At 41.9% G+C, this 19,624-nt stretch overlaps 1 protein-coding gene across 6 annotated transcripts in view; it reads right to left on the reverse strand.

Moving 5' to 3' along the window:
• The window catches only part of exd3 (exonuclease 3'-5' domain containing 3), a 38,698-nt gene extending 21,496 nt beyond the window's left edge, over positions 1–17,202 (reverse strand). Inside the window, exons 1-19 of one of the 6 annotated variants that reach the window (XM_047570168.1) lie at positions 17,093–17,195; positions 15,668–15,730; positions 12,015–12,079; positions 11,156–11,317; positions 10,831–11,016; positions 10,673–10,726; positions 10,443–10,582; positions 10,255–10,361; positions 10,102–10,175; positions 8,387–8,425; positions 8,101–8,267; positions 7,295–7,448; positions 6,971–7,169; positions 6,769–6,878; positions 6,209–6,392; positions 5,883–6,046; positions 4,475–4,693; positions 3,784–3,837; positions 3,508–3,639 (exon numbers count right to left, since the gene is read on the reverse strand). In XM_047570168.1, coding sequence (XP_047426124.1) covers positions 3,508–3,639; positions 3,784–3,837; positions 4,475–4,693; positions 5,883–6,046; positions 6,209–6,392; positions 6,769–6,878; positions 6,971–7,169; positions 7,295–7,448; positions 8,101–8,267; positions 8,387–8,425; positions 10,102–10,175; positions 10,255–10,361; positions 10,443–10,582; positions 10,673–10,726; positions 10,831–11,016; positions 11,156–11,317; positions 12,015–12,079; positions 15,668–15,698 — 2,241 coding nt within the window. In that variant the 5' untranslated portion in view covers positions 15,699–15,730; positions 17,093–17,195. Of the gene's footprint in view, positions 1–3,507; positions 3,640–3,783; positions 3,838–4,474; positions 4,694–5,882; positions 6,047–6,208; positions 6,393–6,768; positions 6,879–6,970; positions 7,170–7,294; positions 7,449–8,100; positions 8,268–8,386; positions 8,426–10,101; positions 10,176–10,254; positions 10,362–10,442; positions 10,583–10,672; positions 10,727–10,830; positions 11,017–11,155; positions 11,318–12,014; positions 12,080–15,667; positions 15,731–17,092 lie in introns of all 6 variants that reach the window. The other 5 variants (XM_047570171.1, XM_047570169.1, XM_047570172.1 and 2 more) reach the window with 5 other exon arrangements.
• Positions 17,203–19,624: the final 2,422 nt, after the last annotated feature.

The following is a 19,624-nucleotide window of genomic DNA, read 5'->3' on the forward strand; positions in this document are numbered from 1 at the left end:
GTTAACATTAGACGTGTCTCAACCTCTCACATTCCTACTGTTTCTCAGCCCGCGGCTGTCTTTGTAGATCAAAGAACAGACAACAAGTCTTTCTATCGCCTCGCTCTTTTCCACCCCTCCTCCTCCTCCTCCTCCTCGTCCTCCTCCACTCTCTCTTCCTCTAGCTATTCCTCAACAGTTGTAGGACTCAACAAACACTCAGATTTCGCCCGGATTTTTTTTTTCCTCCCCCCTTCGCACAATCGCTCAAATGCGCCTCAGCCACTCCGTGCCATTTTGGTCTTTCACCCTATCACCGCACTCGCCTGCTTTTTCTCAACTGCTTTAATTGCAGCTCCCTTTCTGTCTCTCATCTTTTTTTTTTCCTTTTTTTTTTTACCTCCTTGTCTTCACCTCTGTTCACACTTCTCTCTCTTTTTCCCTCCCTCTCCTTTTCCTCTCCATAAACCCCCCACCTCCCCCACCTCCCTCACCCCCCCCCCCTCTCGCAGTGTGGCGGTTCCTGTTGCTCTTGTTTTCACTTCCCCAGTAGTCTGGTGCGTGGGAACCAGCGTTTCGGCTGCAAGAGCGTCAACGACTGAGGCTGAGCGTGAACGCATCTGTGACCAAGTCTATGTGCTTTCAGCTGCAGGTGACTGCGTGCACGATGGTGTTCACTACGCGTCTGTCAGTTTGGGGTTTTGAACGCGTACCACTGCATATGTGAGAGTGAGTTTGCTTGCAACGCGTTGCCTCTATCTCTCAGGCGATCTCCCTATCTCTACATGTCTATAAAAGGCCAGAGTGGCACATCGGATGGAACTGTGCAAGCGAACGGAAGTGTGTGTGTGTGTTTGCATGCATGGATGGAAAGTATAGGCACAGCAGGCATTAGCGGTGGGAATAGGATATAGCTGAATAAGGAAACTGTAATGGACCAATAACCAACTCCACCCTGGAAGAAAACCTCCACTGGGATTCACACAGATTAAATTTGAGGACTACAACAATGTTTAGTTCTATTAAAAACATAAATAAACTGTGATAAATACATAAAAGTCTTTTTTTTTATTACAACTATAGCCTATTTTCTGACGTATGTGCAATATTCAAACACATGTGTCGCATGTTCCCACCTTGTGATTTTCACCGGGTGTCAGAGAGAAGTTGCTAAAAACTAGATTCTTCTCAGCTGACAAACTGTAAAGAAAGCTAAAAATAATTTAGAGAAACAACAATAACATAGTCACACTGATGACGAAGTTGGAAATTCATGTGTCAAACAACGTACGTGAGTTTCTCCACAAAAATCAAAACAAAAAAAAAGAAAAAAAAAGGAATTCAACATTTTTTTCATTGTGCAACTATGCAGACAAGTTCGGATATACACAGGAGGGCCTTCAACGTCTCGCTTTCACTCCTGGGGTCTCTATGGCGGACGCACATTCCTATGCCTCTAAAAATCTGTGTGGCCTATTGATACGCAGAGACAAACATTAACCCTTTCCCTGCACCGGCCTTACATGTGCACCAGCGCCGGCCTGCGGATAATCTCTTCTGTCTTTTTGTTTTAAGTCCCCTTTTCTCGTGACATTCATCAACGGTGTATGTGAATGAGGGAGAAACACAGAGAGACAATGGGAGGGAAACTAAACCATCCATTGCTAATCAGAGAGCTTTACAATCAGATAACAAAGGGGTTAACTTTGCCTGGGTGGGCTGTGGAGCAGCCCCCAGGGGTGAGACCCTCTCTATCACATAAGTATCAGTGAATGCAGCCATTTCAATTAACCACATACCACATTTCTCCTTTTAATATCAGAACTTGCACCTATAAAATCCAATCATTCGTTTTTAAACAGATATTTCTTCCCTGGTTGAGGTAGGACCCACATCACAGGAGAACGTTCTCTCAGGTTTACAACCCAAACTGGTTTTAAACATCTGTGACTAGTGATGTGAACCACTTAATTATTTTAGAGGACACATTTGTCTCCTCCTTTGGCCATAATATGACACAGTGTCTTCCCCTAGACGGGCTGTCAGGAGCAACCAAGAGCCAATATGTAGATGACCATTTGGCCAGTGGCCGCCAGTGTCATCAGCACGTCATCAAGACAGGAGGCAGCAACAAGGTGGTCCAGGTTTGTAGCTTTTTTGGGGTCTGAAAGAAATGCAGCTGACGGTGTAGCTTGACACATTTGGGGCCCCCCTACTAGGATCTGGCCAGAACACCCAAGTTTAGGAACTGTACTGGAAACATTCCCCCTCTCAGTCACCACCACCAACACAAACACAGCCGCTGTAGCGCACACAGTTTTCCTAAAAAGCCACCCACAGAGGTATCTACAGGTCAGGTGCCATAAATCACGTGGTTATTGATAGCAACCTCTCAACATATTTTCAAGGCACCACGAATTCTATCAAAGAGGAGTGTGATAAATTAAGGTTCTCGTTTTCGTGCGCGCATACACAACAATGCGATGTTTATGTAACTGAAGAAAAAGAATGTAATACTAGAATATTGCTCAGTAAATGAAATTATATACAGTTTCATTTCAGTTCTGGCTCCTTCAAGTTCCTTGTTTTACGTTGCATCATGACCGATATCCCCTGCTTAACTCTCCTTCTCGGTTTCAGTCTGTTTATTTTCTCATCAACCCATAACCCGCCTTTATCTTCTTATCTTCTACCACCTGTAAGGTCGAGAGGCTGCGGTGGCAACCCAGACATCCTACTTTCCTCCACATTCTCCAGGTCCTGCTTGGGGACCTGAGGCATTCCCAGACCAGATGGAATATGCGATCCCTTTGCGAGTCTCCCGGGTCGGCCCTGGGGTCTGCCCCCATTTAGACATGCCCAGAATACCTTCACAGGGAGGCATCCAGGAGGGATACTAATTACAATGGCTTCAATTGGCCACCTTTAACATGAAAGTACAGCGGTTCAACTTCAAGCTCCTCATCTTTGACAAAGGTGAAACCAGATACCCCCACCAAAGGAACCTGTATGGGGGCCGTGTATCTCATTCTCCAATCTGGACCAACATCGAGATAATTATCAATGCCACGCCAATCTGATTGCAAATTATTGCTTTTATGCAACACTCGAAATACAGAGCCAGTGTGGAGAGTAGAAATGAGATGAACTCAATAACCATATGGCCTTCCCATTATTATGGATTAATTGCTTCCTCTTTCACTCTGGATTAGACACTATACCACAGTTGCCATAAAAGAGGAACTTGAGTAGATCAACAGGTTTTAAAATAACAGAAATATTTCCCAGAGTATTAACATTGCTTGTACTTCTTGCCGATACAGAAACTAAAGCTTTTCCTCTTTCTCACTGTAAATAAGTGCGTAACTAACATGCAAAAACACAGAAGTAATATGTAAGTGAGTTATGGAAATCATTTTACCGAGAACAGTGTCAGATAACTCAGCTTGTGGTGAAGTTTATACAATTTCCTCTAAGAGGGTGAACTTCACATCATTCAAACAGAAACATTTCCACACACAGAAGTACCTGACAGCGGCTGAATATATCGCTGGGAGTGGGTTGGACGTTGAAGTGTCTGAGGACCCGAATAGCCTGGTCTCTGGCCTTTTCCGAGCAGTCGAGGGACAGGCAGCGACCCTCGCCCACCTGGGAACGCAACTATATTGGGAAACAGAGAAATCGGTTGTATACTAGCGAATAAGTACAAATGCACACAGCTAAAGGCAAATAATAATACATTGTAATTTACAAACAATGCACTGTGTAGATTTTAGATTTGTTCTTGTGTTCATTTTTACTTACACTTTGGAACGGCTGCCCACACGTGAGTATGACACGACCTTCAGCGAGTGCTAACTGACACACAACAAATTCACATTAGAATAAAAGAGGACAGTATATTCACACAGCATTGGTACTGATGGTTGCCTATAGTAAATTGTGTTGTGTCTTGTAAGGATGTCACAAGGACCAAAAAATGTGAAAACATGGCAGAACTTGAACATGTAGCAAGCTGGCAGCAAGTGCAGGTGCAAGTACAGGTCTGCTGGGACTTGTGTGAAAAGAACCCTAAGAGGGAATAATTTCAGCCGTGTGATCAGGGGCACGTATGTAGACAGCCAAGTCATTGAGCAAATGTAGAAAACACCTCACACTCCAGTTAACTTAAGATTAAGGAAACAACCGAGTCACTTCTGGATACTTCCCTCTGAAAGCAGATACAAGACCCTGGGGTGCAAAAGGGTGCACTTGGTACCTGCTGCCATAAAGAGAGTGACCCATTAAGGGAACTACACATGTTGAATGAGTTGGACTGATTCACTGTATTTGGTATCAAGAACTGCAGCGTTTCAGTGAAACTGCCTCCCACTACAACATTTCGTAGTATCCCTGCTGCTTTGACTAACTTTGTAAGTTCTTCTCGTATGTGTTTATTGTCCGTGTATTAAAAAAAAAAAAAAAAATCACATGTCCCGATGGATTACTCACTAACCTTTGCTGCTACTCTATGATCATCAGTGTTCTCCAACATGACCACGTCAACTCCTAAACAGCGCAGGTACCTCCCGAGTCCCTGCAGCATGTTGTCACACACCACCCTCAACTGCTGGGGGGGTAGCGGGGGGATGTCTTCTGAGGCCTTCTCACCACACAGGAGGCCTTTCTCTGTGTCAGAACAAGGGGGACTGCCCCTTTGAGCCCCCTGACATTCCTAAATGGACAGAGACAATAATGCGATACTTAACTGATCCCCATAGGGGGATTTTCTTTTCACTTGCACCACAGTTCAGGGAGGTCAAAGCACAGGGTGAGTTATACAACTGCACCCCTGGAGCTGATAGGAACTACTGAAGTGTCTTGGTCAAATGCATATTGTCCCTCCCTGCAGGCTGGATGCTCGAACCCTGGTTCTTCGGTTGGGAGGTTCTCACTATTCATTCACATGACATGCAAAAGGTCACAGGTTATCACAAATCTAAGAATTATTAAATTTTCGCAATAGCTCTTCATAAAACAAGGTTTCAGTTCATGGCTCGTGGTCTGTGAAGCTCATCAGAAATAACCCTGCCCCCTGGTGACTGAAAGCTCGGTTGTTACAGACACAAATTAAAGAATAAATCTCTGCAGCCTACATTGTATGTCTTTTTGAAATGTCATCTGCAAACAGTAGTGTGCGAAAGGTGAGGTCGTAATACCTTTCTGTAACAACTGTAAACTTAAGCAGGCATTAAGTTTTACATAATTGGGGCGTTCCTTCTGCATGTGTAACTAGCTAGACTGGATTTGGAGCTGGAGCATCACGATGAAGGGTCAGTTACATATTCACATTGTTGGTTTGTCTCTGTTGCCTTGACCAGCTAATGGTAGCGGCAGCCATTAATGCTTCACTGTGATGCTAGGTAATACATCAGACCCTAGGCATGTATTTCTGTTTAGCTTGATGGATGCTATACACATGCAATCTGCTACATAAATAAAAGACTAGTTACTGGTCAAGTGAACTGTGTTTATGTTTGAGAGCCAATAGACTCTTTTTCAGAATTACTTCATTGTTGCTCAAGCTAACCGTTGCTAAGCTGGTGTTGAGCATGTGTATGTGTTAAATGTGCCATTTTGAAACACTTTTGATTAAGGTGACCATTTCATATATAGATTTTATTTGCATAATTATTTATTTTATAATTACTTGTTAATTTTCTCGACACAGATTCTCACAATTTCCTATCTGAAGACTAGAGTGAGATTTCCCGACATGGAGTGTGTTGACAGGGCTTCTACGGTAGAAAAATTATCTTAGCATCTCAGACCTCAAAGCAACTCATGTCCATAAAAACTCAATGACAAGTTAGCACTTTCACTAATAAGCATGGATATGAAGAAAAAGACAATTGACCCCTAACCTCTTTGCCAAGGGCCTCTTTCGCCTGCTTTCCTTTCTGCTTCTTTTCTTTGCTCGTCTCCGACTGACTTGACGAGATGCTGCGCAGGTCGGCCGGCAGCCCAAAGCATGTTGGGTTGCTGGAGAGAACAGAGTACACATGCAGCAAACAGTAGGCATCTGCCACTAGAAGGTTCAGAAGCGAGAGAACGAGAGAGGAAGAGGGGGTGAATTTATTGGTTTGCGGTTTGTCAGGGGATATCAAAATAATCTCCGCTGCTCTATAGAGAGGCGAACAGGGGCCATCTGTCTCTGTCATTGTCTGTCTGTGCATGCATAATACCTTACCTGCATATCTAATTTGGCTGATGCGCAGTGGCCGCTTCTCCCAGTTGGACATCTGCTCTGTCTTGTCCAGGGGCCTTCCAAGGACCTGTTGTACGAGCAGACTGAGGCCTTTCTCTGCACAGTTCTCTCCCACCAGTACCTCTCTAGGGCCGTTCTGAGGCTGGTTGATCTTACTCCGTTGGATCTATAAGGCAATGCAAACACGTCAGAGTATTGAAATAAGAGTGTTTAAGAAATCTCTCAGATTCCCTGTGAAAAATATTAATAATGTAATAAAAGGAATCCAGCAGATGAGGAATAAACCTCGCCATCAGATAATATTTCAGCTACATTAAATTTACCTTTGGGAAACTATTATATAGTTTTAGACTGGAAATAGTGGTCAATTTCACATGAATCTGTTTTGCTTTGTTGAAAAATTGTTAAATTGGACATCATAACTGTAAATAACAACCATACTCTTGATAAATTAAACCTCTACTGATAAAGGAAGCTCTTAAATCTGGATTTAATTTCAAACTCATACCAGTGAAGGTATGTGAATGAAGAGATAATGTTACCTTTTGGTGTATACTAAGAAGATCAAGCATCCCCTCCATTTTCAGTGGCTCCTCTAATAACTGGTCCCAGGTGGCAGAGAGACACTTGAGATCCCCAGCTGTACCATAACCTGAATGTCAATAACAGGGAGAGAAGTGAGAGGTCGTGGTGTAAACAGAAAACCCTCTAATGTACTTGATTTTAGATTTGTCACTTGCTAACCTAGTTTCAGGATATTTCGTTCGGAGAACAAGTCTCTGATGAATCTAATAGTGTCTGGGTGTTGACAGAATCCAGTTGCACAGAGGTCTAGTAAGAAAACTTGGTCAGAAACTGCCAGCTGGATGAGGGAAACTCTTTGAGATAAGATACAGCCGAACGTAGGCTGCCACTCCATGTCAAGTCCTACTGTAACACCATCCTAGGAAAGGAAAAAAAAACAGAAGGTGACATGTCAGCGTTAACAAATATTCACTCATAAGTTTAACTGTAAAAATAGTGAAACTAAATTGTTTTCTTGATTATGAAGCATTTTTTCCTCAGTACCTTGAGCACAATGCTTCGACATGGTTGTAGAGATTCCGGCGTGTCCACAAAGTGAACCTTGTCTCTGGTGAGTGGCACCTGGTAGAACTTCTGACAGTGAGACTGCGAAGGCACCCATCCCTCAGTTTGTCCCGAGTTACTCATACAAATCTGTCTGAGCGGAGGGGAGACGGGTGTTCTTTGTGTGAGCGTTTGTGAGTTCAGGTATTAAAGACGGCTTGAAAAGAGGCACAAAGCTGTTTAATTCCTATCCTATAATACAATATGGGAGAGGTTCGACATCAGACAAAGGGTTTTTCTGTCTGTAAATATTTTAAATTAGAGCTTAACGTAAATGTGGGGACAGTGCTGTAGTCATCAGTCTAAAAAGCTCCTCTTCTCTGACTGTTTTTGACGATCAAAACAAACAGAACAGCTTGCGCAACTCAATCAGGTATTCAAATTGAGAAGTGAGGCAATGAAATATTGCCAAATAGTGTCAAAGTCCTTTATTTTCACAATCTCAAATTAAGTCTAATAGTGAAATAGAAACAAAAATGCAAACAGTCAAAGAAAAACAGTATAAAACGCTTATTATTAGTCAGCGCTGAACAGATGCTTCTGCAGAAGGACGATCAGTCTGTTACAGCATGTAACAACACACTGACGTGTAATGTGTGAGAAAGAGGATGTGGCAATGTCCAAATCGTACATTAGGGATAAAAACGCTGAGGCTCTTCCTGTTTATACTTGTACAGAGAGGTATATCATGTGAATACCAAAAGTAGCATAATAGGATGTGTCTATGCATGTTTTGGCCAACTCACTGGAGGTGCGGCGGCAGACTCTGCTGCGTTTCCCATACCCCAAAGGGAAGTCGATATCTGGGGACATTGTATCTCAGTGACCACTGGGCAGCTTTCCTGACACCGCTGTACTTTGTCAGTATCTCCACCAACTGGATCTGCAGCTCGAGGTCATCCGCCACTACATACTGCACATTCATAAAGTGCACACAGATCATCAATCATCCTTTTCTTATTATTGATCCAGCCCCAAACCTCACAGTGCACATACAATGCAATCTCTATAGATCAACATGCACATACATACCTGTACATGGTCACACCAGTTCTCTTCTGTCATGCTTTTCTAAAAGAAAAATAAACAAAAAAATCTTTTTAACGATGACACATTTCACATCATATCCTTCTTCTCAGTGGCTGCTGGGTAATTTCAACTGGCCATTCCTACAAGTTCTTGCTGCCTATCCTATAGCCTCACTGTCAGCTTTTGAATGTGACAGTATATTAATTATCTTTATTTATTTTGTCTGAAAACCACAAGCCCATGTCTGAAAATCTTTCTATATGTTTTTAGTCAAAACATTTGGTGTATCCTGCACTATAAACGAGGCTCCACTGGCATCCCTTAGAGCTTTAGCTTAGTGTAAAAAATGTAATTTAGACTATAATGATATGTAATTAAGGCTGACATGTATATATAAAGCTATAATGCCAGATATGCACAGAAAAACTTGAAAACTGGGAATAAACACATCCCTGACAAAAATTAAATTTAGTTTAGTCTGAACTGCATTTATGTTATAAGATGAATCCATCTTGTGCTGCTTTGATATGTTGGACATTGTGCATGTTTTACTATATCTGTTGTATATCATGTTTTATATATCAGTCACAGCTTATTTAACATCAGAATCATCTAGCAGAATAAATCCGAGGGCTCTGCATATATTACTATGGCAGCGTGGGAGCCAACAAGGGCTCGCCAAAACCTCAGGATTTAAATATCTCCAAATTAAACTTTGTTTTTTTTTTCTCCTCCACTGCATCACGCAAATAGCTATCCTCTCTCTCTCTCGATTGGAAATCGATTTTCTCCAGCATATATACGCTTTATGGGACAACAGGGTAATATGATGCAACAGGTCAACCGGAAAGTGGTATATCCCGCTGAAAAGACACCTAGTGTGTAGGAGGACCACACTTCATCTTGCGGGACCTGAAGTGGGCCTCCCACATTGATACTGTTAGAAAGAAGGCCCAGGAGAGGTTGTACTTTTTGCGTCCGCTCAGGAAGTTCAACCTGCCCCAGGGGCTGCTGATCATCGATTACTCTGCAATAATCCAGTCTGTCCTTACTGCATCTATTACGGTCTGGTTTAGATCAGCCATCAGACAGGACAGGGACAGACTGCAGAGGACAATCAGGTCTGCAGAGAGGATTATTGGTACTGTCCTTCCCTCCATCCAGGACCTGTACCGGTCCAGGGTCACGGACTGGCTGGTCCGGGCTGGTAAAATCTCCCCTTAGGCCAGCGTTACAAAGCACTTTACGCCAAAACCACCTGGCACAAAAGTTTCTTTCCCCGGGCTGTTGCTCTAACGAAATCTGAGCAGTCACAGAGCATGTGACCATTCCCAGTAACCACCTCATTACATTTCTGTACATACTACTGTTCATATTCATATTCATGTTTATAACCTTTTTCAATTTGTGTTCATATTCAACTGTATATACTATATACAGATGCATAGATTTATATACATATAAATACTATTTTTATTCTGAAAGTCTATTTATGTTGTACAGTATTTCTATTTTTGCGTACAGTTTATATTTTTATGCTTATTCAAGTTTTTTTTTTTTTTATTTTATTTTCTTGTACCATTGAGCAAAGTGACCGGAGGCCAAGTGGTACAATATACCACGATTTATAAAGCCGATTCTGATTCTGATGTTCCCGTAACAACGGAAGGAGCATATGTTGGACACCAAGCAAGGCCGCTGCCTGCTCCATCACTTACCTCCACAAATCTCTTGTACATGAGGAAACGCAGAGAGTCCAGTCTCCTCTTGTGCAGAGCATTGGGACACAGGGCTGCGTGAAGAAGATAATGATCATTTCTGCCTTAGAAATACATTAAAACTATGCATGAAGAGATACACATGGCTACTACCTTGATCAATCTTGAATTTCTCCACAAGTCGTGCAATGTGTCTGATGAGCATTTTAGGCTGAGTCTGACTCACGCAGTTTTTGGACAGCGAGAGGGAAGGGAACCGCCTGTCGGTAGACACATGTTTAGAAAGTGGCAAACTGACACCAGCATGAATAGGTTGCAAAACATTCATTTAAGCACCGTACCTCCTTATCTCTTCCACGCTGAAGTTGGGATGGCACCAAGAGTCTAGCAGTGCGACCAGTTGTCGCTCTAGATGCTTATGGCCTGTGACAAATGACTCTGCCAATGCCAACTTATCCTGCAAGATTAACGGCACGCAGATCTGTGGAAGAACGTTATTACGAGATTAAAAAGTTTGATTCGAACGAAAAACACACACAGAGACACGTCAACAGAGAGCGTTCTGCCTCACCTCCTCCATATCTAATTCTGTTTGTATTTCCAGTTTTGTGCTGAGCACTGCAGCCTGTGGAAAACAGAAAGTGTACTTCAGTGTCTCAAAAAATTATCAAACTGAAGTTCTAAATCTTTCGGTTGTGAGACAAAGTCGACTCAAAAACAGACACCCACCATTTTGTAGCAGCCAAAAGCTTGCAGCTCTTTAATATGCAGTCGGAGTGTGGCCGGATCCAAGGAACTGAGCTGGTAGATGTTTACGAGGCCGTCTACGAATGTGGGCTGGTTGTCCGTTAGCAAAGCGAGGGCTCGCTTTTGAAGCGCCACTGCTTGCTGCTTGGAGAGTGAATGCAGGTTGACCTGTTTGAGGGACAAGTAAAGATGAGAATATTGTGCAAGGATCACTATGTACAATTTAAAACCAGTACAGGTGACACAGGTTGGACAGGAGCAGCAGAAGCATCCGGAAGGACTGAAACAGCCGGCTCATCTCATGCACCTGTGGATGCTCCTTGATCCACGTCTGGAATTCCATGAGGACGTGGTGGCCGAGGGTGTGGGTCCGACCCTTCTGTTTGCCCGGACAGCTCTCTAAAATTGTCAGTAAGGCCTCCAGAGGGTCGGACAGCTTTGAGAATCCCTGGAGGGTTGCCACACGTAGCTGTGGGTGAACAGGACAGGAGAGTGTAAGGACTGTATAAAACATTAGACTGGCACTGTATGTGCGACTCATTGGGACAATGTTCAGAGTAATTGTTTTGAGACCAAGACTTATGTGTAAATAGTTCAAATGGGAAGGTTTCCACTAAATAGCTTTCTAGTAAATCATCATCTGCAGACTTCCACTTCAAACACTGTGCTTGTTTGGTGAAACGAGGTGACAGTCAAGTGATTTGCAGAATACCCACAAAGCAGCTGATGACAACAAGCAGCTTCAGTAACTTCCCATTTTTGGCCCATGCAGACGCAGAGGCTCGCGAAGCATTCTGGGCCCTTACCTTAAGAATGCAAACTCTGACATTAGAAACTTCCTACGTGACAAAATAATATGTGCGCGAGAACGCCTCGCGCTGCGCCGTGATCCGCAAAACAGATGTCTTCCACTTAATATCCTCCTCACACTGATCTCAAGTTCATTCAGAGCGACGCAAATTCCTTCCCCCTGACAGACAGCCTGGTTTCCTCATTAACACACGCACAGCGGTCGCACGCCAGCGAGCGTCTTTTAATGACGCCGGCATCTCACTCTTCGGCTCTCCATCCCGTGCAAAGGGCTTCACGCAAGCACACAAAGGCTCCATACCGCCACCTTCGCGAACGTGTATGGACGCGATGCGTGGCGCGAAGTTGACTCTTACCATCTGCAGATCTTTCTGATTCCATAGCTCGAAGAGTTGATTGCTCAACACGGTAGGGTCAAGACCTGGGGATGACACACACACACACACAAACACACACAGGTGAGGTGGAGGTTCACTCTGACCTTTGACTAATCCAGGAATCAGTTCTACAGTTATTGGCACTTTATTTGTCAGGTCCTTCGGGCAATTAACGTAAAAATACTCTTTGATTCTTAAATATGCAAAGTCGCTAAGAATAAATGTGTGTCATTCATAAAAAGACCATGCAAGCAGATCCAGTTCTTTCAGTTCGAACCCATTTCTTTCAGTTCAGTTTAAGCCCCCCAGTGTAAAAGCAATTTATTTTTATCTCATTTGCATAATTACCTGCTTTGAATAAAAAGATTATTAACGCTTCCAGACGATGTAACTGACTCTAACGGCTCACCTTGCTGTGTAAATATAAGGATCCTGAAAGTCGCAAAGCCGACTTGCCCTCATTCTACCACACTGGTTGTGTAAATAAAGTTTCTGATTCGTTGCCAAACCTACTGGAATACCGTGGTTTGTGTCCCAACTTAATCTCGGCTTATCTGTAATGCGATACACTGGAAATATTGTTTGCTAAAACAGGCATAGCTGAGCAGCCATAACGTCAAATATTACTTCTTTAACAGGCATAGCTGAGCAGCCATAACATCGGATTAACAGCTGAGGCTGGTTGGACAGTGGAGGAACCCAGCATTAGCTCTGCATTCCAGCTGAATGTGCAGCCAAAATACTTTAGAGAAGACTCTCAGGGCACATTTTATGAATGCCGCAGTGGGTAGAAGAGCTCAAGAGGAGTTGTGAGCGTGCATGTGTGTTTTTCGCGTTTTTTTTTTTTTTTTTTTGTCCGTCTCCGAGACTTCCCAAAAGCTCCGGCTTCTTTCTGTGTCGCTCATGCTGTGTGGCCTCCACCGTACCTGCCCCCCTACCTCCCTCCCTCCTTCCTTCCCAGGGCTAGTTTTCCTGTTCGGCTCTCCCTCCCTGCACCAGCTTCTCTTGATTTTGTCTCGGATTTCCCCAGGAAAAGGCTATGCGCTGGTCATGGTGTAAAAAATACAGCCTTCCTGATGCATAGCCTGGGAAAGCAGACCAAAAGACCTCTCCCTCTCTTTCTCTCTCATTGCTGGCCTCGTTTTTTTTTTTTTGTTTTTTTTTTTTACCGTGTCTCTCCTAGTCAACACTTTATGACTCTTTCATGTTGTTTCTTAAACACAAATTTCAGTAAGTTTTCTCACACCTATTACAAATAACACCCTTCTAAGAATACTTATGCGTTACTTCCGTGGTGATTGTTTCTGTGTTTACTATCTGGTTGTTGTTCCTCATTTGGAAAAAAAAAAAAAAAAAAACATAATTTTTTTTTTTTATAAATAGTTTCCTGACTTGGTTCCGTGTTTTTATTTTTAAAACGCCAGTCACTATGCCGTGCCAATCTGTTTGCATGTTATGAGCCATCTGGTATAAATCATGCATACTCTGCATTAGCATTAGTTACAAAGAGTCCATTTTTCTGTCCGTGCATTTCCGTCATTCTTTCCTTTTGGTATTAAAATACATTTTCATTCTTAGAAGTTGGTTGAGAAATAGGCTTTTGCGACAGATGCTTAACTGTTGCAGGGTAATACTTGCAAATGAACCTTCTCTTCGGTTCCAACAGCCCAACGCTTTGGAAAACAGGCAAAATGCACATGATATGAATTAAATAGACTAAAATGTCTTTAACGAGACAAAACTCCTATAGTTCACTCAAACATCCTTTGATTTAAAACATTTGAATGGCTGCACAGTTTCCTTTGCTCCCTTTCTGTCCCTGCTGCTATACACCCCACTCCAGCCAATTCATCCCGCTGATGAACATGCATAGGCTACGTGCACAGGGACTCACACAAACACAAACAGCACGGCCCACTTCAGTCTAACTGTTTGTACGAGAAGAGGAGAGAGGAGAGGAATGTTGAGCATGTAGCTTCTTTACAATCTTGGCTAGTGGGTGAATGACAGAGCTAGAGGCTCCCCATTCATTTCAACATAATAACCCTATCACCACATACAAATACATGGACGCACAGAGAGTACATGCACTCATTCACCTCTGAGGGGTGACTTTTTTTTTTAACCGTTTTTTGGCACGGGAGAATTTGAAATGTGAGAAAATACTAGAGGTGGATTTTAAAGTAATCTGACACTATCTTGGTTTTCCACTCTTACAAAACGATTTCAGTAAAAATTAGACAGAGATTAAATCCACAAGCAGGCCTGAGTGAGTGCTGCCAGGCAGCTGCCAAAATAAAGGAAACACAAAGATCAAGTGTCTAAATGGGGCATTTGGTGTCATTACAGCACCAGAACGGCTTCAGTGTGACTTGGCAGTGGTTGTGCAAGTGGCTCAACTCTGCTGGAAAGGTGCCACAACATTCTTCTACAAGTACTTCGCTCCTTTTGTATTTTTTTTTTTTTTTTTTTTTTTGTAGGTGCAAGAAAAGCCTTTCAACAGGTGCCATTACAGAATCTGAGAAGAACACCAGCACTTGCAGAATATGATGCTTATTAAAGCCGTGTTAACATGTTAATTGCCTCTCCATAAGTGACCTACTACAACCTGGTTTCTCCGAGTGTGGAGGGCCGATATCATTATACACCACATGAACTCTTTGTGCAGTGGTCAGCAAACGAATGTTGCAAAGAAACACATATAGACTAAGACTGAAATCAGAGATAAGTCTGGGATTCTTTGCATTTTAATGGTATTCTTGCTTGTTGAATTATAACATAATTTAAAAAATTCAAAGAGGAATTGTCACATAGTCAGGCAGAAATATTAGCACTAATATGTTGTCTAAAACTGAGTGTGATACTTCTGTAGTGTTGATTTACTGTGCTTTAATCTCCTGAATGGTGATATTATTTGTAATAAATGCATATGAATACATATGCCATAACACAGGAAAAATGGAGAGGGCATGGTAGTTGTAGCATCATGTTGCAGGAGTGCTTTACAGCAGGAGGAACCACTGCATTTCATAAAATAGGATGGATCATGAGGAGGGAACATTATGCGGATAGTTGATATATTGAAGCAACTCTTTGGAATCAAACTGTTCTTCCACGTGGACAATGACCACAAGCTACTTCTGAAGTTGTGCTAAAACGGCTTCCACTGAATAGCAGATTTGTGGGCAGAACTGAAAAAGTGTGTGCAAGCAAAGAAGCCTACAGTTTTTTTTTATGAGGAACTGCCTAAAATTCTTCAACTTATTGAGGAAGGCTATCTGAACCTTTTGACCCAAGTTTAAAAGTGTATGTAGACTGCTTACCCGCTGGGAATGCAGTGAAAGAAATACAAATATTTCTCTCTGCTACTATTCTGACATTTCCCAGTCTTAAAATAAAGCAGTGGTCCTAACTGATCTACGACAAGGAACGATTAGTAGGGCTAAATGTCAGGCATTGTGAAAAACTCAATTTTAAAATGTATTTGGCTAAACTGTGCATTGCTCTGCAGGTATTACTCAACCTTTGGAGTCTATATAGTCATTATAAACACTACAGCTAACCCCAAGTTAGTTATTTTCTATATGGCATCTTGTCACAGGTTGCATGTGTGGTGATTCTGTGTTACAAACCTGCCGCTGCTTCTGAAGTAGTACGACTCATTTCTGTCCACAGGATGGTGCACTGCTATTACTCTGTGGATACAGAAACACAGGACCCCAGAGTGGTATAAATAGGAGGAATATCCCACCACAACAAATCGTTGCCACAACTTTATCTGACACTTTAGGGAACAGTATGGAATAGTATATAATAGTATACGTAAAATAAGTAATGGCACATTCATAATAAGGTCTAGGTGAAGATAAAATACCATACATTACAGGTGTCAAACATATGGCCCACGGCCAAATGCGACCCGTCAGAGGGTCTAATCTGGCCTGCGGCATGAAATTGCGACAGTGACAAAATTACATAGAAGACTGCAATTTTTCAATGAAAATAACTGCTATCCCTAAAGTGTCAACTGATTTAGAAAGAGAAGTGGACAGAACATAACACCGAGACCTGAGGACTAAACAGCAGACAACAATGTGCCCAAATAGCATTTTTTTTAAAAAAGAAATTTCATTTTTTACAGGGAAATTTATTAAATGTAAACATTTTTCTGATTTACTTTTTCTTCTTTTTTTAAAAAAAATTGAAAAATCCAAAAAAATCCATAGGTGTCGTTACTTATAGATTATTATGCTGTTTAAGTTACTGGTCCAACTCACTTATGACCAAATTGGGCTATATGGCCCCCGAACTAACATGAGATTGACACCTCTGCTCTATATGCAGCATGTTTAGGTTCATGTCTATGTATTAGGACTCAACTATCTTGGGCAACTATCATGTCGCCGAACCTAAAAAAAAAAAAAAAAAAAAAAAGTGAAAAACAACCCAAAATGAGAACGTTATACAAACATCAACAGGGGAAACCTGTGGGAACAGCAGCCTGAGAAAGGGCAACATGCCAGCTGGCTGCGGAGCCAGATTTCAGACCAAGGATGTTTTTTTAGGCCTGAAGTCTGGTTGTTTCTCTCTGTCAGTATGACTCTGGCATTCGGCACTGTCCGGGAAACAGCGCTATTTCAGGGGATGGAGAGAAATGAGACAGGGGACACCTGCAGCCCAGTCCTCTTTTATCCTCCATCGCCACCTCGTGGTGAGAAAATGCAACGTACTTCCCCTGGACTTGATTTCACAAGGTATGTTAGCAAACATGAGCCTGTTTGGTCCAGTAAAATCAATAACACAGTCAGCTGACACCGCGTGAAAATCACATTAGAAATCTTAAATTTAACAGCCACAAAACCCTGCAAGTGTTAATGAATTCTGTTGGTCAACTATGTTAATGTAACAGACTCGTAGCTCTCTATAAGCTACCTCACAAAACCTCAGTTCTAAGCTATCGCCTTACTTTCCAACACAACGACACTATTAGTTTCAATGTGTTGTGTAGAAACGACTACAAATCAACAACTCACCACATACCACTTAGTTTCACTTACCAATCATCAAGTAGACGTCCTCGCGTTTTACTTCTGGTTAACGTCAGTTTGTTTGGTCCACGGGCTTTTGGAGAGACAAATTTTGCCCTGTGTTTTTGTCTCAGGCATCGCTTACCCTTACACTGTCCACCAATTAGCCATGTTTTGCATGACTTCCGTGACAACAGCTCCTCAAACATACTATAATTTCTATCTTAAACATTAATGTCTATCATGACATATAATAATTGGGGGAAGTTTGTCGTAAGAGGTACATCAATAAAGCTGAGTCTGCCTTTAAATCTAAGATCAGGGAGAAAAATTCCCACGTAATTATTCTTCTTCGACTGGTTAGTTAAAGCGCGCTACCGCCACCTTCTGGTCATTTACGCATACTGTAAATGCCGTAAATAATGCACTGTAAAACTTGTCCCTCCTCACGCTGTATATTACAGATTTAATCCATGTTTAATCCAAGGAATCCGTGTTTGAAATACCTGTAAAAGTTAGGAAGTCCTGTAAAATAGAGATTGTATCCGTAGAGTTTATTGAAAGTGCTCCAATGGATAACTCTGACAACGTGAAGAAGAGTTAAGTAACTGCATTACTGTATTTTTTCACACAGCTGCTTTAAAATATTGTAAATCCATATACGACCTGCCACCACTGAGTTTACAGTTTCAAGTTTACAGTTTATGTTTTATTTTATTTTTCTTATCAGTTATATATATATGATATTCTTTTTATCTTGTGTGCTGTGTGGAATCATTTCTGTTTCTACTGTAGTATTACAATACATTTCACTGTGCATTGTGCTATGCATAACTGTGCATCTTATCTTATCTTCATCATCATCTGCAGATAATGCACAATATTTAGTGCATTTATGACTGGCTGAATTAAATTTATTTCGAACATTTCAAACTTAAAAATATTTGACTATTGGTGCACACAAAAAAGAAATAAAGAAATAATTATTATAAACCAAAACAAAACAACAACAACAACAACAAAGCCTGGCTGTTTGAAAAGGAGTAGGCAGAAGCAAATACTAAAAAAAATACTAAAAAAAAAGTCCTACCCCTTTTCAACTTTTTTGAAGTTTGTATCATTATTTATTCTTTATAAATATCCATATAAATGGAAATTGGACTTGGACAACTTTGTGCCACAAATAGGAGACACAATAATAATAATAATAAAAAAAGTATGACACAGTTATTAACAATAATCACTGCAGGAATCAATAAGCAACTATTCAAACATTAATGATCCAAGAAATATACACTCAATGGCCACTTTATTAGGTACACTTGTTCAATTGCTTGTTAACATCAGCCAAACATATGGCTGCGATGCAATACATTTAGGCATGAAGAGGTGAAAAAACATATCCAGTGAGCGGCAGTTGTGTGGATGAACATACCTTGTTGATGTGAGAGGTCGAAGGAGAATGGAGAGACTGGTTGGAGATGATAGAAAGACAACACTTACTCAAATAACCAGTCATTACAACCAAGGAATGCAGAATACCATCTCTGAACGCACAACACAACAAACCTTGGAGAAGATGGGCTACAGCAGTAGAAGACCACACCAGGTACCATTCCTGTCAGCTAAGAACAGGAAACTGAGACTACTGTTCACACAGGGTCACTGAAAGTGGACAATAGAAGATAGGAAAAACGTTGCCTGGTCTGACAAGTCCCGATTTCAGCTGTGACATTTGGATGAGAGGACAGCATGAAAGCATGGATCCATCCTGCCTTGGATCAACAGTTCAGGTTGGTGGTGGTGGTGTAATGGTGTGGGGGATATTTTCTTGACACATTTTGGGCTCCTTAGTACAAACTGAGCATCGTTTAAATGCCACAGCCTACTGAGTATTGTTGCTGACCATGTCCATCCCATTAGCAAGATAATGCACCATGTCACAAAGATCATATCATCTCAAACTGGTTTCTTGAACATGAACGTGGGAGATTGGCATCATAGATGTGCAACAGACAAATCTGCAGCAACTGTGTGATGCTATCGTGTCCATATGGAACAAAATCTCTGAGGAATGTTTCCAACACCTTGTTGAAAGGAAGCCACGAAGATCTGAGGCAGTTCTGAAGACAAACGGGGGTCCAACCTTTTACTAGCAAGGTGTACCTAATAAAGTGGCTAGAAAGGTGTACGAACAGGCCCTGGCTAAGCAAGCAGACATAGTGGTGATGAACAAAGAGCAGAAGAAGGTGGTGGTGAAAGATGTGGCGATAACAGCTGACGCCAACATCAGAAAGAAGGTACAGGAAAAGATTGGGAAGTATCAAGGGTGGAAGGAGCAGCTGGTACGGGTGTGGAAGATTAAGGCGAGCGCAGTCGTAAGAACAGCTAAGATACTGCACAGGACCCTCAAACTCCCAGCTTGAGGATGACACAGGTACCACCTGAGAGGGAGACAGGGATGTTATGATATTGCACGATTTTGAGAAGAGGAAGTATTAGCAGCAAATGGATATAATATATTGTATTGCATCGTTTAGTTATATGGTATTTTTTTTTCTT

The sequence above is a fragment of the Mugil cephalus genome, chromosome 19, assembly GCF_022458985.1.
Source record: "Mugil cephalus isolate CIBA_MC_2020 chromosome 19, CIBA_Mcephalus_1.1, whole genome shotgun sequence".
In the NCBI taxonomy this organism is placed as follows: domain Eukaryota; kingdom Metazoa; phylum Chordata; class Actinopteri; order Mugiliformes; family Mugilidae; genus Mugil; species Mugil cephalus.